The following is a 27386-nucleotide window of genomic DNA, read 5'->3' on the forward strand; positions in this document are numbered from 1 at the left end:
TAGGAAAAACCATAAAGCCTTTGCATGAAAACAACTGCTTTGATGTACACTGCCTCGTTGGTATATATGTATCAATCTAATAAACTTAAACCTACACCGTCCTCCCTATTCTGGATTTTAAACAGTACATAGCAGAAACAAAAAGACTGCTTGGTCGAGTTAACCTCCTGAACTATCTACAACACATCGTAGAAACCTTAAATTAAGACCAAGAACACTAGAGGTGAGACATGATCATTAATTAATATTAAAATTAATAAATGACAGATTTAGTGATATTTTCATAAACACCTCCTTTCCTTTTTTTGTTCTCCATTTTCTTTAGTTCGTCTATAAGATTGCTAAACAAGGGGGAGGGTGCATCCGGCCTCCTCGGCTGTAATTGGTCCAGCCCAGAGTCGATCATGACCAATTGGCCAATCCAACACCTTTCATTATATATACCCTTCCTAAAAAAAAAAAAAAAAAAAAAAATCCATCGGCCCATAAAAACAAAAAATCGCCAGCGGCCCACCGGGCAAATGCCCGGTATGCCCGATGGCCAGTCCAGCTATGGTCTGAGCGGAGAAGCATCTGGAAAAGCCGGACTGGAAGGTGGGTGGACGCTTTCTCTCGCTCTTATGTGCATAAATAAAATGAAGGAATAGATGTCTAAAAGTTCATTTACAGTATGGACCCCTGCTCTCAAAACTAGTGACGTATTTAACTCTGTCTTTGATGTAAGAAATAACTGTTTAAAGTTTTTAGAAGAAGTGCCATCTGGCACCGACACGGAACGTGACGTCACATAGCACGCGCAGCGCTGCGATCATAAACCCATTGGTTGCTCCGGGCAAAAGCGAAGCCGCGGCCAAACTTCAACCCTATGTGTGGAAAGTCATGTAGGTCTAAATTAGCCACTTCTCGCCACTTCTGGTTAAGAAATTATATACAAAATGCGTTTAATAAATAAGGAAACCGTAAAAGTCGGCGACAACCCCCCCAGAACAGTTTTTTCGCCTCGGTATGAGCGGCGAAAAAATACGACGGTCATTAAACGCTGCTGTGACGTACACAGTGAGCGGCACACCGGTTAGCGGTGAAAAAAAAGGCGTTTCTTCCGGCCTTCGGTGACAGCTGTGACGGCGTTTTCGTAAATTAACTGTGCCGAAATATCATTAAAATGGCAATAAAACAGCGGGTTGAAGACACAGGTGTATGATTGTGTTAGTTTTTATCGCCATTTTAATGATGTTGAATGATTTAGAGCTTTATGACAGCACTGTCTGAGATAAAAGAAGAGAGATTGATTTACTTTAATAAGTTTTAATATATTTTTAGTTTTAGATTTGACAAGGCAACCAATGTTTTCCTTGCTTGTCCTGACAGAACCCCATTGATTTACAGTACCATGCAAAAGTTTTAGGCAGGTGAGAAATAATGCTGTAAGGAAAGCATGCTTTCAAAAATGGAAGGAGTATATATATATACACACATATATATATATATACCTACACTGGAGTGTTTATATAATGGAATCACTGTGATAAGCAATTAACCTAAATGCTTAAAATCACAAGACCCACATATTTAGGTCAAATATTATCCACAATTATATTATTGAAGTTTGTGCCATGTGTTGTATGAGCGTGAATGTTGTATGAGCATATGTGATCAATACTGTCTGAAATTAGGATCAATAAGTAACCTTTGATTGTATTATGGCCAACAAGTCCGAACAAAGGGTTAAATAAACCTGGCTCTGCTAAGATGCACCTGGGAGTCTCTCTGCCTGTCTTCGCTGCCAGAAGGTGGTGAACCAGCCATCTCTAACCAATATAGTAAAAAAATTTTGCCCGCCTGAAAGTGCACCTGAGACACTTTTTGCCCGTCTCCGGTTGCCAAAGTTGTGAAAACCCCCTCTTTAATGGATATAGTAGCTCACCCCCGGCAGCAAACCCAACAAAGCTGTCAGGAGGATTAATTGTTTTCTCTTTGCAGTATGGTTGATATCTGTAGTTTTGCGGACTTTTGGCCATAAAAACTGTCAAAGGGACCCAATTAAAAATAATTGATGTTGGCAACAGCGCTCAGAAGTTATGGAGTAGCGCCAGAAAGTTATGTAACACAAGTGTCGGAGATTAAAAGAAGAAAAAAGTGCAAACTGACACCTGATTGGGAAAAGTATTGACAAACATATTACATCGATAATTGGGGTAATGTTGACATTTGTAGAAGTGGGAAATTTAAGTTAGTTTAAATTTAATCAAGTAAAAAACAAGGAATGGAAAATACCCAACAACAGCTTTGCTTTCTGCTATTATTTTGCTGTAAAATGTACGGTTTTGCTGTTCATATGATTCTGTGTATTAAACTCTTATACAAGAATTCTACTAGTTTCCATAGGATCTTAATTGATTTGATTTTAATTGGATCTGAAAAGCTGGACCTCCACATCATTAGCGTAATAAGGGTATGTTATTGGCTTCAAAATTTGCGATCATAACACATAACAGAACTTTTCAACAAACTGTCATGGTCCAGGGGAGTGCTGGGTTCTTCCTCAGTGCCGGTGTTTCCACCTCTGGGTGGAGTCGCCGCATCAACGCTGACAGGCTGCACCTGTATTTAATTTGAACTGCCGGCTTCTTAATGCTGGGCTTACACTGTGCGATTTTTGGCCCATTTTGAGCCAATTTTTCAGTCGTGTGACCGTTTTGTTGATCGGCCTGAGTTTGGCCTTCATCATGTGTCGTGCATCGTGTAGTATACATGGGGTAACGAGAAGCGATTAACACCTCACGACCAGCTCCCGATCATCAATCGCTTGGTCGGGAGGGTGTCACCGCAGCCGCTCACACTGCAAACACATAAATGTCGGTGAAAAAGACGGAGTAGCACAGCAGTGCAGCGTGTGATCTGGACACAAGCGATGGAGGCACTTGTAGAACTTTGGAAAGCTCATCTGAGTCTTTTCGATGTGGCATCACAAAATTATCACGACCACAACAACCGTGAAAATAGTTGGATCTACACCACTGCTCAATCACAGCTGCCTGATCAATGTCTTTCATTAGCAATTTAGCAAAGTTGATGGTGGTGGTGTGCGTGTCTGTGTGAGTAAAAGACAGAGAGGGAGAGCGAGCGACAGATTTTCTGTTATAACCTTCATTTTATGGACGCACAGTGTGAGCACTCAGGTCGCATCAGAGCATCGGGCCGTATAGTGTGAGAACCTGCATCGTGACCTATGAACTTATAACCCCTGCGAGTCAATCGTGCAGTTTGAGCAGAAGCTGAATAACGCGACTAGAAAAATCGCACAGTGTCTGCCCAGCTTAAGACCAACGCTCACAATCACACTTCGCCAGATCGTCTGAGTGTGCCATGTTACACAAGAACTGGACTTAAAATGAGTGTTTACAGGTCTGATTCCTTAAACTTGTCAGTATGCAGCCATCCTTAAAACATGGTGGAGGCTCTGTCATGGTTTGGGGCTCCATTTCATCCAGTGGTGTTGGAGATCTTGTCAAAATGGATGGATTATGAACACAAAAGTGCCAGACCAGATTTTAATCCACCATGCAAAAACCATCTGATAAATGTCTGATCGGCAACAGCTTCATTCTTCAGTATGACAAGCACACTGCTAATGCAGTAAAATGAAAAAAACACCCACAGTGGAACACTATCATAGTCAACATTGTTGAAGCAGTGTGGGATAATCCTAACAGGGAACAGTAGAAAAAGCAGAACCATCTAAAGAAGGGCCCCCACAAAGTTGATTCTGTTCATCCGGACGTAGTGTCCCTTCGATGAGTAACGAAACATTTCTCTCACTGAAAAAGCTATGTCTAGATGATAAGGATCAACTTTTTGGGATTTCCTTACCTAGCATGCACCGAGACATCTGAAGAAGAGCTTTGAATGTCCTTTAAGAAGCTCAGAGAACTATTCCTGAAAATTACTTAAAGAAATTAAAAGAAAGCCGCCTCACTGTCCAAATATTGACTGTAAAACTTGTGAGAACTGTACAACCTCGGTTTGTGTGTTATATACTGCATTTGCATGTATGTTTGCACATGTTACTGCATCTATTTCCCATTTTTCTACAAAATATAAATAATTGTGGACTTGAACAGTCTTTGGTTATAACTAAATGTGCAGACAGCAGAGCATCAGTATCTTGTTTGTCTTTGTGAAGTTATTAAAAAAGTAAAGGTTTGAACACTATATTTAGCAAGAAACTCCACTCCAGCCAAAAAGGTGTTACTGTAACTCTGCTTTACATGGTTTCAAAAGTTAAAATCTTCATTTTTGTCTGCAGTTTTTATGGTCTTCAGTGAACCATGACTATCAGACCACATTTAAAGCTGGAGAAGCCTTGATTTTCAGTATTTCTGAACATAATATTTCAAACGTAACATCTACATACAAGATGTTTGCTTGGATTTAGTTTGAAACAGAAGCATGGAAGTAACAAAGCATGGCAATACAGAGGAACAAACTAACATTTTAGGCATTTTTCAGATATCATGCTATTTAAATAAAGACATTTTGCCCAGTTGTTAATTCAGCGCTTCCCTGGATGTGAATCACAGCGATTCCTCATTTACCATATTCACCATATTTGGGCTTTATCTTAAAATCGAAATTTGGCCTCTAAATAAGGAAAAGGATAAAATAAGAAAGTGATTCAGACTATAAAAACAGCAGTGAGACTTTTGTGTTTTCTTCTGAGGTTGTTGCTGGAATGAACGCCTCCTCTGGCTGTAAATAATACACCACTGGCTCCCCCTAGTGACCATTTCTCCACACTACAAGCAACAACCCTCATAACAAAACAATAAAATCTGATCTTTTTTGGGGTTCATTGCCATCAAAACTTAAACCCCAGATCTAAGCAGTACCTACTGACCAATCTGTTCTCTTTTCTTTGATCTTGGATCATCTGTGGTTAATGAAAGGAGTTAATGCTTTTGGATATTCACTAAAAAAAATGTTCTCATTGTAAGCAATCAAAAGCTATTTCACTGCCCTCTGTGCCTTTATATTGTTACATAATACTAAAAGAGAAAGCACAAAAACATTGTAAATTTATTTTTTTAATATATATTTAGGTTTCACTTGAACCTATATCCATTAAACACCACCAAAGTGCTGAAGGAATGAGGCTAAAAGCAGGCTCAGTAAGTCTCCTTTTAAAATTTGCTGTCTCACTGATGAAATAGAAGAAGTAGAAAAGGTGACAGTGCAAACTTTCCTATGTTTACTACTTTTTCAACTATTTCAACACCTATCATCACCTATTGCAACACCTATGCCATTTGAGAACCCCAAGTGTTGAGAGCAGTGAGACAAAGAGATTAAAGCCCCCCGGCTTCCTCCTGACATCACATCTGATGATCTTAACATCCATCCTTATGTGGTAAAAATGATCAGAGTGCTAAAACACAAATTTTCCTGTTAGTTGTAAATCATCTATATTTTTAATCAAAGAAAAGTCAAACTATAAGTTTGGTGAATATGGGAAATAAGAAATGAGTTAGAGTAATGAAAACCACTGTTCTAATGTCTGAATTTGCATCTGTAGGAATGTGATGAAGATAAGAAATGTGTCACCAACCCATCATTATACATTATTTTAAATGAAAGAGTGGTTAAACACAGAATCACACAAAACACAAAATCTGGAGCCATAAAACATAAAATCATATGTGATTTTGCCGATAGTTAATTATACTTAATGCTGATTAGAATAGAATGAGATATACTGATATACTTGTCTGACTTCTAAAACATTTGATATAGTAAAAATAATTTGTATTGGGTAAACGTTTCGTCAGACATCCAAGTGACTTCAGTCTCATCAGATGAATAGATTCCACAATATGTCTGTGAAGGTTCTCAGTCATTCAGGTCATCGTAGTCTAAGGAGCTTGGAAAGAAAAGCGTCTGGACTTCTTTAAGTTGCTTGAAGATGTTTCGCCTCTAATTCGAGAAGCTTCTTCAGTTCCAGGATCAAATAGTGGAAAGTCCCAGATTTAAGGCCTATGGGAGTGTCCCCCCAAGAGGGACAAAGGATCCCTTAGTGATCCTAATCACAAGAGCCAAGGTGTGAAAACGGGTGTAGGTCACAATCAGCCAAGGTTTCAGGTGAACTCTTGAGTTTCGAAATTCTGCAATATTTTCCCTTGACCATTCTTAGCTTTTCTTTATGTGGTGAGTCAATCAGTTCCCCCTTCAAACACTTTCTTAGCAAGGTGGACATCAATCATTGCCTTGATGTTACATTATAAGCTTTCCAGATAGAACTGGACTCCCTTTCCCAGAATTAACCCCATTGAGGGGCTGCAAAACAAAATATCACTTTTTTTGTTGTTGTTTTTTTTGTTTTTTTACAATAAATGTACCTGCAAAAAAAGCAGAGTCTCAGGACAGATGATAAGAAAGTGTAAAACAAAAGAAGAATGATACTTTACTGGAAATTTTTCTTCTGTTGCTTACGTGTAGTTATGATAGTTGTTATATTAACCTTTGTCTATTTATTCGTGCTCTGTCCGCTCTGCGGCTCTAATAATGTGAATTTCCCAACTTTGGGACTAATAAAGGCCATCTTATTTTATCTTACAACTAAAATACATTTTATTAAGGGATTGGTCTTTAAATATTTTGTAAGTATTCAACAGGCATTTACTGGAAATTTACTGGTGTTACTGTAATAAGGATGTGGTTCATTTTTTTGCTGTGAGTGTAGCCGTGAAACCTGCTACACTGGAGCTGCTTTACTTTAGGTCAGGTTCATGTAATGTTATTTATTTATACCTTGTCACATGTTAAAACAAATGTAGGTTGTTGTTGCCCAAGGTGCTAATTAGAAGAGGCGTATAGGAATCTTGCACTTTAACATCAACATGTGGTGTGAATGGAATATTCAAGTGATTTTCTGCCAATAGTAAACTTGAGACTAAAGAGAGTATGAACATATAACATGCATTAAAAGAGTCCTTTTGACCTTCAGTATTTGTCAAACGTAAATGAAAGCAGAGCACTATAAACCAGATTATTTATAAATCATCATCATCATGTTGCTTAGCAATCTGCCTGCTAAACTGATCAATCTTTTGGACAATTTTATTTCTGTATGTCTTATATATTATGACATCATCGTGTTGCCTAGCAATAAACTGGAATCACAGGCCAAACAATACTGTAGCATGGGCATGCACTGGTTGCCACCATAGGCAGTTTTTCAGTTCAGTTCTTCCTTTGTGTGACTGTAATGCACATTCAGTTTCATTTTTAAGCATTTGTTCACTATAACTATTGTTGCTATGCTGAAAAACTTGTTGAAGATGTGTGCAACGAAATATTCTTGGGTGAGTACAAAAGAACCTGCAAAACAAGTCAGGGCCACGCCATCAGCCGATAAACGGTAAAATAATCCACCACCACTACCTGAAAGTCAGTCAAGCTCTGTCAGCTGAGGTTGCCTTGTCCTGTCTGATCTCTTCAAGTAAAGCTGTGGTAAGACGCTCATGTTCTTTCTTTTTTAATGAATAATTGGATGGTGTAGAATCTAAATGTCTTCAAAAATGTGATCTAAAAATAGAACAAAAATGTTTGCTCCAGCTCAGAAAAAAACCCTCCAGCTATATTTTTCTTTGAGCTACTTTCACTTTAAAATTGTTGTCAGCCTCCTTTTTTCATTTAACAGAAAGTATGACTTGTTTTTTGTGTTTTTGTTTTTTGTGTTACTGTGTGCCGAGTTGAACCTTATTCTCTATTATTCCACGTGTCTATGTCAGGAAGGTAAAGTGAGCTAACATTAAATCGAAATGACTAATAACATATGTGGGGTGGGTTCCACAGTCTAGTGAACGGTCTGTTAATAAAAGGGCTGAAATTTGATCAGAAACGAGCTAATTGAGTCTGAAGAGGAGGATTTTTTTGTACTATAACATAACTCCTCCTGTATATTTTATACTTGTGTTGTGTTAGTACGTGAGAGTATCTACAGCTGTCCTCCTAACATGATTTTTCTCTTTCAGAATAAATCTGAAAACAGGAAAGCATCAAGATGGCGGTAAGTGGCTGTATATGCTAAATCATGTATTAGTAGCTTCTTATGGTTTTTGCTGAGTGTTTGATATTATTGCTCCTTCAGAAGAGGAATAATAGCAATTGTTTTAGCAAAATAGATACTGAGGATTATTACAGCAGTATTCAGCTCCTTCTAACCAAAAGGCTGTGATTAAACAGCATAATACTGCCAGATAGACTTTAGACAGGTGTTGAGGTTTGCGTAGCAGCAACAGGTAGTTCATTACATTACTATAAATCAAGTTTTAGGTGGTGTTCAGTCACGTGCCTGACCACATTTGCTGAAAAAAGACATTTTGAATTTGAATCAATCAATCAATTACAATTATAATATAAACAATAAATTAAGTTTATGATCTCATATTTTCATGAAGAAACATCTAAATTCATTTTATTTATGTGGCACCAATCCAGTCACCTGAAGGTGGTTTTTATTGTAAGGTAAAGTACCGACATTATTAGAAAGAAAACCTAACAATCTCTCAATCCCATATGAATCAGCACTTAATGACAGAACCTATTAAAACCTCTTCCATCCTTTCTAATGGAAAAACAAAAGTAGGCTTAAGGAGGGGCAGGCATCACTGCAACCAGTGGGGGACGAGGGAAGGGGAGAAAGCAGAGAGACAGGACAAAAGGCAAACCATGCCTGACCTTAAAAAAAAGAATTTATATAGCAGAATAAGATAAGAAAACTAAATTGCTTTTCCATATTCAGTCTTTATAGTAAGTAGTTGTGGCCATGCTAATCCTCTGCAATCCAACAGGGGGTGTCGCAGCAACCCTTTCTTACTACAGCCTTGTAGCACACATATACTGTGTGTGTATCCTGTATATAATTAGTAATTATCAGTCTGCATGTTATATTAATGATGCTGATGTATATTGTTTATAAGAGCGGTGAAGACACAGCTGCCCCTCCATTCAATGGCAATGCTGACCAGACCGATGAGGAAGACTCAAGTGAAGAAGAAACAGAGGAACAAACTGTAGAAGCTTTACAAGAACAGCTTCGTGAAAAAGATAGAGAGATCCAGGTGTTGAGAGAGATGCTCTCAAGGTCACATGTAGGTCAAAACCATGACCCCTCACAACCAGAAGAGAGGGCTCAGAATGACATCGTCATCCTCATTGACTCCAATGGAAAATTTATACGTGAGAAGAAACTTTTCCCCAGGGACAAAGTGGCTAAATTTGATTGTCCAAACACTCAAAAAGCCATTGAGCTTCTGTCAGAGGAGCATCTGGGAACTCCAACTCACATCATCATCCACACTGGCTCCAGTCAGCTGAGGCAAGAGCAGGACACACTGTCAGAATCTCTCACAGGAGTCATAGAGAAAGCTTCCAACACTTTCCCCGAGAGCAGAGTGGTCATGTCAGCCCTACTTCCAATGAAAAACATGCACTGTGACACCATCAACAAGATCAACAGCAGACTAGAAAAAGAATGTGAGAAGCTACCCAATGTCCACTTCGCCAAACACCCTACCATAAACATAAATTGTCTTTATGATAAAGTCCATCTGTTGAAAGACAAAGTCCGCATTTTTGCCCGGACACTAAAAGATGTGGCTCTCGACAGATACCCATCCACATACTAAACAACTGTACCAGGAAGAAGCAGCTCAACATATATTCAACAACAATAAACATGTAATTTTAATTGTAATTGTTCCCAAAACCTAGTTTTAGTTTGCTATAACAACCTTGGTACAGAGTTATTCAAACCAACTTTGTAATCACGAGAAATTTTAATAGTGAACTTCTCCATTTGTGAGTCTGTGTCTGTGAAGAAATAAATTGTATTTTTGTTCCATATTTAAGTTTATCTGCTTAAAATCTTGTTGTTTTTTTGTCTTACCATAGCTGTTTAATATGTGCTCAGAAATGGTGTTAATCTGATTGTGATGAGACAAAATATTATACAGATTGTGAACTGACAGCATCCACATGCCAGCCATAGGAGACAGACTTCTGTAAAAATCCACCAATAACAAAGTCCAGGGGAAAAAAAAGGAGATTCCTCCAGGAAGTTTAAAAAGGGGCGCACGACAGATGCCACAACAACAACAACAGAGACATACTAAGGCTGTAAACACAACAACACGTGAGAGACGAGATTCAGACTAATTATCAGCAGCTGGAAACAATCAGGTGAATGACAGACATGAAGTAAAGTAACACAAGATATCACAGAAAACTAACCTACAGAGTAAAACAGGAAACAACCTGAGAAGAACACTAACCTGAATACTTGACACTTGATAATAAACCAAATTAAAAGACTCAAAGAAAAGATTAAACATTATACAAAGCACATCTCAGAGGTTAAAGGTAACGGAAGCAAACACAAGAAACCAAATCTAATTAACAAACAACAACTAACTGGACTCCCAAAGAAAGAAGAATTAAGAAACACGACTGATGACTAAAAGCAAAAAAAAATAAAAATAAATAAATACATTAAATAAAAAAGAACCTTAGAAGCTCATAAACCCTGGGTCCAAGATCCAGGACCATGAAAACATTACTCTTTTTAGTTCTTGTTGTTTTTAATATGACATTTTCAGCTCAGTTCTTGTTTCATTTTGGACTTTAGGTTTGAACACTGAGCTGTCCCACTTCCTTTAAAATATGTTTTTAATGTGACTTTTCCTCTTTTTCATAAAGGAAGGTTGCAAGTATATTTTGATTGATATTCTGTTTGTAAATTATTGTACAGATGATGAAGGAACATGACGAATAAAAAGTCACTTGTACTTGTGTGTATTTTAAAAACAACTACAAGATAATGAAAATAGATGTATGTTTTTATAGGTTTCATTTTATTGTAATTTGTCTTTATTACAAATAATTTATTGTGATGTTTGGCAAAGCATCATGGTTAACACACCTACAGTTAAAAGCTTTACAGCTCCAAAAGCTTTAACTTTAAGTTTTTCTGGATGAAATATTTCAATATTACACATCTACAATCCAAGCATTTGATATAGTTTGAAATTTAAGCACTGAATGAACAAAAAACACCCTGCTTTTGACTCATTAGAATTTGTTGTTGATTAAAGTATTACAGAGGCACACGTTCATTCAGTGTTTAATGTTAACTTGACAGCATCATACTTTAATAGAAAATTTACTCAAGCATGCTTTAAGTTTTAAAATGAGGAAGAAAATGTGTTTTTCTACTTTTACTTTTATAGCATTCAATGATGAGAGCACAATGGTAAATTGGAGACTTCTCCAGGAGAGAAACAACAGCATTATACTGTTAACACGACTTTGGCTCATCCCAAGCACCTGCACAGCATGCTACCTCTAAGCTAGCAAGAACCCAGAGTGATGTTAAAGCTGAGTAAATGCTAACCCAAGCCAGGGACCATGCTAAAGTGAGGTGTCATTTGCAGTGAAGCCAGCTGCTGCTGAATTTTAACAGGCAAAAACCTCTGTTTCTACCTGTTAAAGTTTCTAAAATAGAATCACTGAGGTGATCACTTTGTGCTTGTTTTCATCTTTGATTTGTGCTGTTGACTTTGTGTTCATACCTAAATACTAAGAGAAAGCTTACATGTGTCATCAGGATAGGGATTTGTGTTGGTGTTTAGGGCTGTAGCCTCAGGTTTATATTGTGAATGGTGATAATATGAAAGTGTTTTTCAGATCATTTTGAATAGTAAAATTAAAGTAATGAGTAGTATAACGAACGTCTTTATCCTGGTTGTAATGAAGTAATGTACTGCATTACTTTAAAGAAGAGTGTTCTTTGCAATATGTGCAATAATTACCTTTTTTGAGTAATAATCCCAAAACTGATCACAACAAAGAGGGAAAATGCCTCCGACATGTACAAACATTTGAGCATACAGCATGTAATTAATTTGTATGATTTTAATGTCTTTGATATGCTGCTTAGAGATGGTGGTGACTCTCAAATTGGAGACAATGAGAATCGATAAGTGAAACAAGAATTGGGATAGCTAAATTGTTATCAATTCCCATCCCTAGTGACAATGATGTCCTAGTTGGTGGAGGAGGCCACCTCCTTGGACTGACAGAAACTGATATCAACCACAACCCCGTCCTTTTTGCTTTTCTCCAAAACACAGGAATAAATTTGGGTTGTGATTTTCAGTAATGAAAAATGAAAAAAATGGATATCAGTGAATTAAAATGCTACAGCTTTACTTTGACTTTATTTATCCCTCTCTTGTATCCCTTATTGTCCAACTCTTTTCCTTTTCTTCTCATTCTTTATCATATTCTGCCCTTTTAGTTATCGTTTCCTCTCAAAGCATTACGCAGACTCCTCCAGAACTCCTCCCTCTTCTCATCCTCCTGTGGCCACTCTAGGTAGGTGGTGGAACTCATCAGTTTGCGCAGTTTGTAGAAGCGTTTGGGGACGTCATCCTTGGACAACGGCTCTAGTAGGATCAAAATGGCTGCCTCACCAGTGGCATGACCATCAAAAAGCCAGAAGTGAGAGAAGTCAAGCTCATAGCGGCACCAGTCAGACTGCACAAAATTCTCGGAGAGGATGAAGACAGTCCTCCGACTGCGTTCGATAGCATTCATGATGTTGTCCACAATCCATTGTCCAGGAAGGAAATCCCGCTTGTGAAGGCAGAGAGTCAATGGCTGGTGGGATGCCGACCTAGTCCCAGAGCTGCTTTCGCTGTTGAAGTGAAGAAAAAAGCAGCTTTCAGTCTTTCTACTTTCTAATGTGATAAACAGCATCTAAGCCAGAGACTGCACAATCAAAATATTTAATACACTTTAAAAGTTTTGCAACCATTTCATGAGTTTAAATCTCTATGATTTAAAAAATGGTTAACGCAAGAATTTTAAAAACTGGATTAAACTTGCTTTAATAACACACTGTTTTGGACTCGGATCTTGATCAAAGATCTTCCATGTCAAGTGTTCTGCATCACCAAAAAATTTGATTATATTAAAAAATGGAGGCTTTTTAAAGAGGTTGAAATACCCAGTTTGGAAGTGCTTCAGTTTATTTATATTAAATTATGTTTGAAACTCAATTTTGTCTTCTTAACCCTCAGTAACAATAGCCAGCTACAAACAAAAGCTCTAGTTACCTACATCATTCAGCATTCACACAGAGAGCAGTTTCATTGTCAGATGTCAGAACTACCCTTTTAAAAATGCCAGATAGTTGTATTTGTTCAGAAAAACTACACTGAAACCTTTATTACTGATGAACACAGTAATGGCAGTGTGGACACGTTGGCTGAAATTATGTCAAATAATATCACAAAAATGGTTGAACTTACCTTGGCTCCTCTAGCTCAGGTACCAAAAAATTTTCCACCCAGCCAGCATCTCTTTCACTGTAGGAAACAAAGGCATCGAAGGATATCAGGGCTTCTGTGTCTGCCTTATCTCTGCGTTGCTGCCGTTGTCGAGAATTACGCTTGGTCTTGAGCCATGCCCAGATCATCTTGAGGTACCAAAAGGCATGGATGCGCCACAGCACCACAGATAGCAGAATGGCTACAAACAACGCCAAGCCACAGCTCACTGACACAAACAAAACCTGATGGCACATGACAACTGAGAGTCGGACTTGATCCACTGGCTGTCCCTGTAGATAGAAAGGGGAGTCGCAGATGTAGCTGTCCACTCCATCTGTCAGTTCTATACCGCCACCTCCTCGGAGTTCCAACTGGACAAAGCTGACAAAGTCACAGGAGCAGACAAACTTATTCTGACCAGCCTGGAGGTTCTCGAGTCGCTGGTATGACTGGAGGTCTGTTTTGCCAAACATGTTCAGGGTATTTGACTGTGGAAATAAAATGTGTGTCATAATGGAAACACTAAGAGGATCAGAAGCATAAACATATGATCTGACTTATTACCTGGATGGTCAGGGTTTGTAGATTGGGGAAGGATAGCCCAGAAGGCAACCTCAGAAACTTGTTGCCAGAGAGATACAGCTCCCTGAGTACAGGCAGAAGTAGAGTGAAATCTTTAAGGTTGTTGTTACTCAAATCCAGCACCTGTAAAGAATAAAGCGTAAGGTGAAATTAGAAAAGAAAAAATAGGTTGCCAGGTCAATCTGGATGATTAATACATGGTCTTCATACCTCCAGGGTTTTGGGTAGACAGGGGGTAATGGCTGTGAACTTAGCCCCGGAGATGTTTAGGAATCGCAGGGTGGAAGGCCAAGGACAGCTTGAGGGCATGAAGCTGTAACCGGTCCTACTAATGTCCAGGTGTGTCAGTTTAGAGAACTTTGTGACCAGTCGGCTCACGGTGGACAAAGACTGGACAGAAATGGGGAATGAAAGTTGGAAAGCACTTGTCATCATCAATCCTCAGAATTCTTGAATACTTGTAGGTAATGCAGATTTTATTAAAGTTTTATACTTCACCTTCAGAGCGTTTCCACTGAAGTTTAAAACTCGGATGTCCATCAAAGTTTGTGTTGTGCCGCAAAGTGTCTCCACCAGAGTCAGGTCTGTCAGAAGGTTGTCGGACAGGTCAAGGTACTGCAGGTTCTTCAGCAGATGGGACGTAAGACAAGGCATCACAAACACCTGAAGGAAAAAGCCAAAACTCATCAATAAGACTGCAGTGACTACAGTGGGAAGCTGTAAGGTGAGGGGAGGCACTAGTTCGATTAGTATTTTCCTCCAGTTTGCATTACAACTCCAGCATCCTTCCACAAGACAGACATGTTAGGTAAACCGTTGATTCTTATTTAGCCGCAGGTCTGATTGTGAAAACGAATAGTTATCTGTCTCTCTTTGTTAGTCTTGCAACAGACTGGATACCTGTCCGAGATGTACCCTGCTTCTCACCCTATGACAGCTGGGATAGGCTCCGGGCCCCTGCATGACCCTGGATTAGCCAAGTTAAAGAAAATGGGTGGACGGATGTAAATATTGCATTCACAGGAAAATGGGTCATGTTTGGCAGTCATTTCCATTTCCATGTACAATGCAGAAAACAGTGTATGAACAAAGTATATTGTAGCAACTATCAGTTAAAAAACATTAATGTAGAAACTTGAAAGAACATCCAACTACCCTGCAGGCCATTATAAACATGCTTGCAAATATCCTTAGTTTGATTTTATGTCTCCTGAAGAGGTTAACTCTGTAAGGAAAACTTAAAATGAAAAGGATGTGTTGATACAATCTTCTGTTAATATCACTAAATAATTCAACAAATCTCTGGCTTTGATATCAACTACATTAATGTCAGAGAAAAAAAAACAAGAGTTTTCTAGACCAAATGGCCATCTTCATCTATGGTATGTATAACCAATATGTACAAGTAAAACTTATAAGCTAAAACCTTTCTCTTGAATACATGCTGATCTGAAAATTATCCACATCTTCACACAAACTCCACACAAGCCAAACTCACAGATGACCTAAAGATACGTAACAAAATAAATAGACCATCTAGGTGTCTGTTTATGTTCCATTACATAGATTTGTTTTATTTCATCTGACTACAGTTTTGTTTTTTGTCAGCATAAAAAATCCATCTTCAACTGTAAAAAGTGAACTCAAGGCTTTCAAAATTATAGTTGATCACTGTATGGATATTCTGAAAAAATGGCTCTAGAGAGTAAACTAATCAATATTTTCCATAGAGTTGTTCACCAAAACGTTACACAAGCAGCATACATTACAGGGTTGGTCCCTTTAGAGACTGGCACAGAATACTATTTGCCAAATCTCACACCATCAGGGTTAGACTGATTAGCTAAATTATTAGGCAAACAAAATAATCTCCATACCACTGGTAGCACAACCTCTAAGGTAAATACTATACACAAAAAGCGAAGTATTGCACTTGTGTCACAATTAAAAATTACTATATTTTATTTGTAATTATACAACTAATACTATACACAATGTTAGATATTTTATTTAGAATTCTGATATTAGTGATATGCAGTAGATGATGCAGACCATATAGATCATGATTTTTACCTTGGCGTTTATGACAGACACCCTTCTTGGATACTCCAGCAGAAAACCCAGTTGTAGAAGTGAGGTAAATTTGTAGACATCCAGAATCACAACGTTACGGATGTGGAACTCATCTATGCTTTTGTGATCAGTTTTGCTAGCTTTCTCCCACCTAACCCCAACCAAAAAAGACAAGTTCATTGTTTTCAATTTCCTGTATAATACACCAACATTTCTTTTGAATCACAGTTGCTAACTGGGACATATGCCAAAAAGATAATGCGCTTTTTTCCTACCAGCCTTCGCCCGTTAGTGTGACATCTTCTATGGTAAGTTTGGTCAGTGGAACTCCATCTAATACCACCAGCAAGTCAACAATAGCCTCATCAGACACAGAAACATTATGTAGGGTCAAATACCTGAAGAGTTACAACACAGAGGAAGAATAGGTTGGTTTGTTTGCCAGTTTGTTACAATATTAGTTTTACCCAAGTAGAAGTGAAATGTCCATACCTGATCCTCCTTTTGGCTGCCTTACTAAAGGGCTGAACAGACTGAACTCCGATCAAATGGATGTCTTTCAGAATGATGGGTGTCTCAGGATATGACACATCATCAATCATAGCCCCAGCCAAGGTCACATTTGTTAGAAATGGACCATGGAGACTCAAAGTGACATGACCTAGCGGCCAAATGTGTGCTAATGTACCAGCGTCATAGCTGCAGAAGCAAGATACAGAAGCTAAAAGTTGAAGATATGTGAAAAGGAAGACAGTATACACAATAATAAAAGCACCAGATATTGATTTGTATATTTTGTAAAAGCACATAGAGAAGTGTTGTATTGTTAGCCGAAATAAGGATAAAAAAATCCATAAAAATAGACCATAACCAACAAACTGTTTTTAAAAAAGTAATTTTTTTTAAATAACTGAAATTATATATAAAAGAGTTATGCCTTAAATAGGAGTCTTTAAAGATGTCTCTTAGTTATTCTTCATTAATTTGACACACATTTCTGAAGTTGCGACGGAAACGGTCCAATTTTGCAATAGCAAAGAAAATTCATAAAGTGTGTTGATTCATTAACTTACTGAGTAACTTACTTCTAGCCATCTATAGCCGCCAATAAATAATGTTTTCATAGCCTCACTACAGTTAACCATAAATATAAAAGACTCAAGGCAGTTAGAATATAGGATACTAATTTGAAGCTACCACCACTAGTAAAGACAGTAACTTAACATCACAACCAAAACCTGTGCGAACCTGGTCAGGTTGTTTGCATGAACAGTTAACTCCTCCAGCTGGGTGACTCCAGACAGATCTCCTCTCCTGAGCTCATTCAGAGAAGGACCTCCAAGGGCCAGCTTCCTTAGTCTGACGAGGGCCCCAAATACTGGAGGAGAACCGAGGTAACTAGATGAGAGCAGAGGAAAAGAAAATAATCATAATGTAATAATAATAATAACTTATGGGTTTCTTTTGTTTTTTTTTTTGTCTTGTCACAATTTTGGTACCTTTAGCTTCTTACCTGTATGGGTTGTTGAGTAGGTTGAGCTGCTGCAGAGCTTCTAGCTTGCTGAACCATTTGTAGTTGAGCATAGTCAGCTGGTTGTAAGAGAGATCCAGCTGTTCCAGGCTCCACAGAGAGTCAAAAGCTGATGGATGGATCTCAGCTAAGCCATTACCTGGAGGATAGTAACATCTATCTTAAAACAAATTGTAAACACATTTTATTGATGAAAATTAACCACTGAATTGAAATCCCACAGCTCTGACAAGTCTTTTGGTAGCAACTGGAAAACAAACAAGTAAAAAATTACTGTAGCAGATAAAGTTTTTGTAATGACTGGAAACCTGGCATTATTGGGAGCCCTTGTTCATGGCACATGTTGTTTTAAAGTAAATATTTAAATAGATGACAAGACTTTGATTGTGAAAAACTTGCAAAAGACACCAAACCCTCATACTTGAAGATAAATCCATAGTTCACATTTTATGCATGACCACCTTTTTCCCCTCAGAGTCCTCAAGTAAGAGTGTGATGATGCCATGCACTTAACCTGAAATCACCTTTTTAATGTTTTAAAATAAATTTCACGACAAGGTTTCATGGCCACAGTGTCCCTCAACGTGCACAATTTACAAATCCAAATGCATGTAGTTTGGTAAACTTTCACCTAGTCGGACTATCACTACAACATGACTTCTGGCTTCAACTTACATCCCTTAAGAGTAAAACGTGCATCCACAAATCCCCATAATTAAAAAAAAATCTCTTGATTTTTCTCAAACTTTAACTTGCAGCAATACCTGCACAATACAGAGTGAGTAGACAAAACCAGTATTTTGTCCTGTGAGCTATGCTGATGATCCTGCTAGTTTCAGAAAAAGCAGATAAAAAGGCTGAAATAGTCTCACTTTTCAAAATAAAATGCAATCAAACAAAACTTTTCTATAGTTAGCTGTTGGTATTCTTCTCACTTTTTTTTTTTTTATCACCACAGCTTGCCCCTCCACCAACACCCACTCAACCAATACTTTATGTGTTACCGTGGAGATCGAGAACCTTCAGTTGCGTGTGGCCCGTCAGGTCATCATTGGTCACAGCTGTTATTTTGTTAAAGGAAAGATCAAGACTCAAGGCACTGCCCGTTACACTGGGAACACTGGTGAATCCATTGTGGGAGCAGTTACAGAAGAGCTGCTGGTTGCAGTGATCGCAGGATGGCTTCTTGTTGTCTGTGTTCAACCTCTGGCCCCAGCTCTCGGAGAGGAAGAGGAGGACAAGGATGAAGAGGAGACTGGAGGAGCAGCTGGTTGGACGTCTCATCCTGCATGAAATCAGTGAAGGACATGAAGCTGTGTTTGAGAGGATTTATAAATCAAGGAGAAAGTGAGTCATACTTCTCAGAATGCAGAGGACCCGCACACAGAAGTGAAAGAACAACAGGGAAGAAGCACAATTTCAAAGAGGAAGCCTAAAAAGTTTCATTCACAACACAATTCTGCAAAAGTGAAAGGCCTTATCAGAAAACAGAGATGTCTTCAGCTTGTCACACACCCTATCCCAGGGGTCGGCAACCTGCGACTTCGGAGCCGCATGCGGCTCTTTAGTCCTTATACTGCGGCTCCGCGTGGTTTGAGAAAATAAATTAGAAGTATTTAGCTGAAGTGTATTTTATTTATGTTAGTTCTTTTTTTTTTAACTTGTACTTCTAAATTGGAAGATTATTGTGATAGGCCCTAAACAAATATAAAAATAAAATTCTATTCTATTATTTTTTTCATCCCTCAAAATAAGCGTCCACACTCGCGGAAGCCGTGTACCATGAGAAACGAAGCATTTATCGAGACTTTCAACCCCAGATAGGCCAATTACGGATCTTCGGATCCACATTATGTCAGCAGCTGTTCTCCACCGTGAACTATGTTAAAAACAAACACCGCTCACACCTCACAGATGACAGCTTACAGTCCTGCGTAAAGATGAAAGTGACTTTGTACAGCCCCAATTTGCGGACTCTGTGCGCAGAGGTTCGGGAGCAGAAGTCTCATTGTAAACATATCACGGCAGACCCAACGATGTTTGCATGAACATGCTTTTGAGCATCTCTTTATTGAGCACTTTTCACACACGGTTGCTGTACGCATACAGCCGGCTGTAGCTTTTCAGCTCACAGCCCGACACATACCAACACAACAGCACAGATAGCGCAGACGTTAAGGCGGCGAGGCGTGATTGCGGGTGCCGCTCAGGTGCGTCCGCCTCCCATGCAGCGGCGCTGCAAACCACGCCCCGCCGCGCGCATTAACCTGGTAACATACATATTTAGGCAGAATTTTGCAAATATCTATTTTTCATCTTTTAGCAGCATAGAGCTTTTTTTTCCAATTATTTTTTAAAAGTCAGGTCAAGGCTCCAAAAGCCCAAAGGCGATATAAGGGTGGCGGCTCACGACAGTTTTTGTTTGCTACATGGATCATTTTAGTTCAGCTGGGTGTCTTTGCTTTTTTATATTTCTTTAAGAGTTCAAAATGTGTTAATTACATAAATAAAATGTAATTTTCTCTGTAGCACTTCATGGATTTTATAAGCAACACACTTTAGTTGTTCACACAAAGGTAAAAAACAATATATACAGTGTTATCTTCATTTTAGATGTCAAAAAGTATTTGCGGCTCCCAGTGTTTTCTTTTGTGTGGAAACTGGGTCCAAATGGCTCTTTGGGTGTTAAAGGTTGCAGACCCCTGTACTACACCAAATGGTTTCATCTGTTAAAGCATAAGCACATGACGTTTTCAGTCATGTTGCAAATAACAGCCTCCATTCTTATGGCTCCAGGGTATTTGTTAGATTTGTATTGTGATTGTCATTTATGCTTAGAAATATTTACTCATATATGCTTAGAAGTATATAATCATTTGTAGGTTGAAAGAATGTCTCATCCTAGGAGGTCTGTAACAACTCTGTGTAGCATGAAGAGGGGAGTGCGTTCACTCCTCTTCAGAGTGTTCTGGCATTGATCACACACCTCCTAGGAGAGGCCGTATCTTCTCCTGCTGATATATAGTATAGCAAACACACGTATATCTGTTTGAGTCTAAGAGCCTTTTGTTCAGATGTACCGCTAGACTCCTGGCACCAGCTTTGGGGAGTCTTCCTGGGGTTACATCTTGACCCCATACACACATAGATACACACACACACACTCAGGGTATTCTTTGTTCACATGCATACCTATATAAGATGTCATATGTTAATGAACCTATGCATATTCATGTAACCACAATAAAAGAGCAGTGTTACGGGAGAGCGGACGAGAGCAACTGGGGTCAAGCGAAGGCACGCGCCTGTCCAGTTCTCTCCGTGCACGTGAAACATAAAGAATGTTGCCTACTTCGTGTCTTGCTTGCTGTGTAATTACATTGCCTTCAACGTTCCAGCGGATAGGTTCAAGTTACAAACCTATCATTAACTGGTCCTTCGAGCCGGATCCCTGGAGTCGGCATTCACGAGGAGAGAACCCTGACGTGTCATCGGGCCGGTGGATTAGCTGTCCGTTTTCTCTCCTCGATGAATGACGATCGGCGGGATCCGAGGCTGATATTACACGCTAAGCAACACCGAGTAAGTTTAGAGTACATCTCTATAACTGTACGTCTTCGCCGGCTGTGTGGGGCGTTGTTCGTGGCCGCTTAGTGGGGCTAAAATTCGCCGTCTTAGTGGGGCGATGTACAAAACCGCTCAGTGAAGTTGTTGTACAGAAGCATTAAGTCGCAGAGGTGCGCAGTTCGAACTTTTTTTTTTGGTTCTCCGCCGCTTTGTGGGGCGTTGAGAAGTTCCGCGGAGTCCAGACTGTGCTGGACAACAGGCCTATTTTGTGTTGTTGTTGTTGTGTGAGTGAGTGCGGAGTAGAACGCGTGGTCTGTGACGCTGACTGTTGTTGTTATCATGGGTTCCTAAGCAACCAGGAATGCGTCCGAGCGTGAAAGACGTTTATGCTGGACTTCGCTCCTGGGAGCGCAAGTTATTTAAAGAGGAAAAAAAAAAAAGTGACGGCTCCTTAGCTGCGCGGGTTCACGCGAGCATGGTCGCGCGGGTTTCACGCGGACCTGAGCTGTGCGGTTAATCGCATGCTTATAAATGGAAGAGATGAAGTTTTCAGGAAAACAGCAGCCTTGAAGAGCGTGTGGAGAAGGCCAGCCCACATCAGCAGGAGTTAAACTATGCTCTGGTGAATGGCTTCCCCCACCCCTTGCTGACACAAAATGTTTTAGATGATTCTTTAGATTGCCCTGATCGACAACAGCCTGTGCTCCAGACCATTACTTTAACCAGTTGTTAACAGTAATCTGCATTAAGCTTAAGGTTGCTCAAATACAGTACAATGACATATGAGATGAAGTAAAATAGGCAAATATTTACACTAATGAAGTGTAAATACATGATACATGATACTTGTCCTGTTGACGCTGAATGCTTTACTCTTATGATACAGTTGTTTATAGGTGTGAAGTTTATTTTCACTTCCAGATCTTGTTTTCCAGGCCATGATGGTGTGTATGATGGCTCCAGGCGGAGCCAGATGTTAAGCAAACTTAATATACAAGACACACTAACATCTTTTATTGCAGGGTTACAGAGCTACTCCAGAGGAGGTGAAGCCCTGAGGGTGCCTGGGACATGATCTAGCTAACCTTTTTCTTTCAGACAGGAATCTGGTTTTGATGAGTTGACTCATGGGAGTGTCCATGCGTCAAGAGGAGGGGTCCAGAATTAACATTAAACAATGTTTTCTATGATTTTTGCAGTACTTTGTGTGATTAACAGTTCATTTACGGGTATTAAACCTATGCAAGTGGTGCATCCATGTTCAGATGAGGCTTTGATGGTCCATAAATGAAGCTCACTGAACTAAAGAATGTGGTTTGATGATGCTTTACATGCTTTCCAAGTAGAAGTTTTTCCTCCTAGCAAGGAAATACAGGTGCAGCAGTTAAAGTATTGCTGAAAGGAATCTCCTGAGAAATCTTCTGAGGCCCAGTGAGAAGCGAGAGCCCATTCCAGGCAGAGCTGACAGTCCAGGCAGTGGTTGAGGTCAAAGGTCGAGCTGTTTGGGGCCCATCATGAGATCAGACTTTGGAGCTACAGCAAGGACCACGAAGCTGCGTTGGAATGAGAGCTGTGCCAAGGGGGCTTTCCAGAGGCCAACAGAGGAGATTGTGGATGACAGACGGGCACCTGAAGGATGAGGGGAGCGTGCCAAGCTCCATCGACAGCGCAGGGGGAGTCCAAGGATGACATCATGATTCTGTGAGAAGCACAGGAACCAGAAACTATGGTGGTGATGACAGCAGTTTCCTATGAACATCACCTAATGCTGTGTCACTATACTGTGCATACGATGGCACACTGAAGACTGCTGGGATCATAAACAGCAGTAAGATAACTGGATCCAGCACCCTTTCCACAGAGGGGTTTTCCTGCAGAGGATGGACAATGGAGGAGTTATAAATATCCCCCACAGGACAGAGGCCTGAAGTGAGGTGATGGGGGTTGGTAGAGGCCATAAAACTAGAGTGCTGAAGAGGTCTGCAGCTTTCAAGATAGCTGAGACCCATGTTAACAAACAACAAAACCAACTGGTATGTTTGACTGTTTATTCTACATACATTTGGACTCTGGTCCTATGAACAGTGATGGAAACAACTGGAAGAGACATTTATGACGCCCTGCAGAACTTAAACCACTCTGCAGAGAGACGTGCAATTTACATGTCTTGTGGAGGAGCACCACCAAGCTGGAGTGATCTTGAAAATGTTAATTTCTCTTTTGACAATTAATAATTCATTTGTTTGCTCAGTTTACCATTGAAGAGATCAATGAGAACTTGGATAACTGCTAATACATTTGTCAAACTGTATACGTTTACTTATGCTGAGTATAAAAATGGCTGCATTGACACTGTCAGACATGACGGGATCATAACTGGGGACTTTTCTAGCATAATTGCCAAAAGGGGGGAAATGTTAGATTTGTATTGTGATTGTCATTTATGCTTAGAAATATTTACTCATATATGCTTAGAAGTATATAATCATTTGTAGATTGAAAGAATGTCTCATCCTAGGAGGTCTGTAACAACTCTGTGTAGCATGAAGAGGGGAGTGCGTTCACTCCTCTTCAGAGTGTTCTGGCATAGATCACACACCTCCTAGGAGAGGCCGTATCTTCTCCTGCTGATATATAGTATAGCAAACACACGTATATCTGTTTGAGTCTAAGAGCCTTTTGTTCAGATGTACCGCTAGACTCCTGGCACCAGCTTTGGGGAGTCTTCCTGGGGTTACATCTTGACCCCATACACACATAGATACACACACACACACTCAGGGTATTCTTTGTTCACATGCATACCTATATAAGATGTCATATGTTAATGAACCTATGCATATTCATGTAACCACAATAAAAGAGCAGTGTTACGGGAGAGCGGACGAGAGCAACTGGGGTCAAGCGAAGGAACGGCGCCTGTCCAGTTCTCTCCCGTGCACGTGAAACATAAAGAATGTTGCCTACTTCGTGTCTTGCTTGCTGTGTAATTACATTGCCTTCAACGTTCCAGCGGATAGGTTCAAGTTACAAACCTATCAGTATTGATCTTCTTTGAACAAAGCCAGTGCATTGAAATCAGAGCAGGAAGCAACAAATATCATCTCAAAGCATTGACTTGTCAGCATTTGATATTTATACATTTACAGAGCAGTTCATCCCATGGGAAAAAGAAATGAAAGAACCTTTGCACCTTTCACTCCAGATATAGCAAATACTTGTCTAATATTTGTGCATTTTTCATGCATTAATCACAACTTGATTCATACGGAATTTTCCATATGGAAATTTTCCAAATGTTAAAATAGAAATATGTAGTATGTAAACTGATGTAAAGTCAGGTCCGAAATGCCAAATACACCACTGCAAATTTTCAACCAGGCTGCATATCCCATTAGGATCAGTTTTTTGTTGTACAAATTAATACACACACACACACACACACACACACACACACACACACACAGGGATCAACACCTTCACCAAGCCTAAAAGCTAGCTTAAACATAAAGGTGAGGTTCTAAAGAAAGGCCTGTCAATCTGTTTAAGGAATATGATTTGTATCAAGATTTTGCATCCACAGATGAGCACAGATATGAAGCTGTGGACAGGAAACCGGGCCTAAATGTGATCTGAACAGATGTACATAAATATGGCAAAAATCTGTTTCACATCCTGCAGTGAAGGTCATGTTTCATTACAGCAAAACAAATATCATAGCCGGGGATTTTTGCAGGAATTCAAAGTTTCTTTGAATTCTGTCCCGGGGCCGACATTATTTACTATTTATGTTAATAGCTTGTGACATAATTTTAATGCATTTGTCCATTTTTATGCAGATGATACAATTATTTATTGTGCTCAAACCATCAACATGGTTTTTAAAGAATTACAGCTGGCTTTTGATTCTATACAGTCACAGATGTGTCAGCTCAGACTGAAGGGGAAACATAAAACAGTTTTATGCTCATGTCAGCATTGTTAATATGGAAATCTAGTCTAGTTTATTGATGTTTTCTTGTCATTGTGAAGTCATATAATTTTGTATTTAAAGATAATATTTTAAAGAACCCCAAAAAGATCTCTTTAAAACAGTTTAAAACAGCTTAAAGTTGGAAAATGACTTTTTCTCATTTGCGTGACCCTGAGCTTTCACCTATGACCCTGAAGTATTATATCCTAAATCAGTGTGTTTTATTATGTTTACCTAGAAACAGAATTGGCTCAAACCGTTGGCTCCTTTGATATGTAAAAATTTGGGATTTTAGGATTTATTTATGAAGTGTATGATTTTAAGAAACTTTATAGCGTCATTGTGATGTCATAAGGGATCGTATTGAAAAAATAAAAAGGTGTGTTGTACAGCTCTCCCCATGCCCCTGCACATGATATATTTATCAATATCATTTCTTGAAAATGTTTTTTCCAAGTTTAACTTTGACTTTGGGTGCTAAAAATGAAAGTTATGGTCAAATGCTTAGCCAACCCAGGGACTCATGTCCCCTAAGACTAAACATATGCTTATGAAGTTTGAAGACGTTTGAAGACGATCCGTTATCATACCCACAAAAGTGTTGTGGGTATGACAACGTTTATACTGATTTTCACATTTGGTGTGACCCGTGACCCGATTTTCACCAAAGTTCAGTTAGCTTGAGCTATTGTTGGTATCTACCATCAGACAAAATTTGTAAGCGATATCCGTGACTCAGAGACTTTTGCATAGGATTAAATATTGACAATGAAGTCCTAAGTAATTTCTAATTTTTTAAGTCCTTATTTTCTTCCATCCCGGCGATAGAAATACACTTTCTGAACCTTAACTTTTACATTAAATGCAGCTACTCTGCAGTATGTCACTATAAAACTATTTTTAATATTTATCTTTTGGTGGAAAGTGGTGGATGAGACAATGAGCAATCCTTAGTTTGGAGTGCAAACAGCTTTTACTGAGCCTTTCACAGCACTCATTTCAAGTGCTTCCCCTTTTTATTAATCTGTGACAGAGTGAATCAGTTTATGGTGTCATCACTGCTGCTGCAGAATGAAAAATAATAACTGAAGCAACCTTGTGACAATCAGCAAAACTTTACCACATGAAGTTTTTTTCATGGTTTGTCTTAGGATGTAAAAGTCTTACCTTATATTTTTGCAGAGCTGACGGCTGAAACTTGTTAAAGACAACAGGATGAGCTAAAGGGTGTTTTATGACTTCATAAAGAGGAAGTACAAATCTCAGGGGTGACAGCTGGAACCAAGTGTGAAAAGAGGTAGTGAGCGTGACGTGAACTTTGGGAGGAAACCTTGTGAGTGCAAAAGTTTAAAAATATATTTCAAATGTACCATTTACCTGTTATCAGACTTTCTAAACTAAAATTTGAAAATCATAGTACACTAAGTTGTATCAAGAGAAAAACAAACTGTTTGTTAAATTTTGTTAAATTTAATTAAATATGCTATTCATTATCATGAAAAAGAAAATTAAAAAAAACTGTCTGGAAAAGTACCAGTATTATTAAATTATTATCATGTACATGGTTTCAGTTCCAGAACATGCTGCAACCGCTGTGTGCACAGTACCATGACCACAATGATTTCCTGTTTCCTTTTGGCATAGACTTTTGGCCCACAATAACATATTAACTACTACCATACCAAGATATATATATATACACACATATATATATATATATATATATATGTATATATATGCGTATATATATATATATACACACATGCATATATATATATATATATATACATATATACATATATATATATATATATATATATGTATATATATATATATATATATATATATATATATATATATATATATATATATATATATGTGTGTGTGTGTGTGTGTGTGTGTGTATTCTGTGTCATACCTGTAAGGAATTACACATAGCTATCTGTTTCAAAATTTTTATTAATTCTGCAGCAGGTGTTCACAGTGTTGTGAGATAGAGTTCAGAAGCTTCTCTGTAGTCTGAAGGGGCGAACACTTACTGACCTTTCCAGAGGGCAGCAGAGTGAAAACGTGATGGAGAGGAAGTCTTTAATCCAACAGACAGAGGTCAGAGTCCAGACCCAGTGGACTGCTTGCTAACTAGCTTGCCTGAGCTAATGGTAGTGAAGACAGAGCTGAAGTCAGTAGACAGTATTTTCACATAAGTGTTAGGGTTTTCCAGGTGTGTGTGGGCAATGTGGAGCATGAGTGAATTGGTATCCTCAGTGCA

At 38.9% G+C, this 27386-nt stretch overlaps 2 protein-coding genes across 3 annotated transcripts; one reads left to right on the top strand and one right to left on the bottom strand.

Moving 5' to 3' along the window:
• The first annotated feature begins 493 nt into the window (after positions 1 to 493).
• Positions 494 to 9903, top strand: LOC120435479. 2 transcript variants are annotated; one of them, XM_039605157.1, is made up of 3 exons: positions 494 to 594; positions 8031 to 8065; positions 8979 to 9903. In XM_039605157.1, the coding sequence occupies exons 2-3, from the start codon at positions 8060 to 8062 to the stop codon at positions 9684 to 9686; spliced, it is 714 nt and encodes a 237-aa protein (XP_039461091.1). In that variant the 5' UTR covers positions 494 to 594; positions 8031 to 8059; the 3' UTR covers positions 9687 to 9903. The 2 variants fall into 2 exon arrangements, with proteins under 2 accessions (XP_039461091.1, XP_039461087.1); XM_039605153.1 differs by lacking the exon at positions 494 to 594 and adding an exon at positions 3239 to 7506.
• On the bottom strand, positions 9822 to 26351 carry LOC116317422 (toll-like receptor 2). The gene is made up of 12 exons (XM_031736182.2): positions 26285 to 26351; positions 18582 to 18862; positions 17560 to 17716; positions 17295 to 17444; positions 16539 to 16745; positions 16322 to 16444; positions 16047 to 16197; positions 14472 to 14636; positions 14184 to 14363; positions 13956 to 14096; positions 13371 to 13879; positions 9822 to 12754 (listed from the first exon to the last, which is right to left on the bottom strand). The coding sequence occupies exons 2-12, from the start codon at positions 18859 to 18861 to the stop codon at positions 12352 to 12354; spliced, it is 2466 nt and encodes an 821-aa protein (XP_031592042.2). The 5' UTR covers position 18862; positions 26285 to 26351; the 3' UTR covers positions 9822 to 12351.
• Between the last annotated feature and the right edge of the window lie 1035 nt (positions 26352 to 27386).

This window comes from Oreochromis aureus, linkage group 3 (genome assembly GCF_013358895.1).
Source record: "Oreochromis aureus strain Israel breed Guangdong linkage group 3, ZZ_aureus, whole genome shotgun sequence".
In the NCBI taxonomy this organism is placed as follows: Eukaryota; Metazoa; Chordata; class Actinopteri; order Cichliformes; family Cichlidae; genus Oreochromis; species Oreochromis aureus.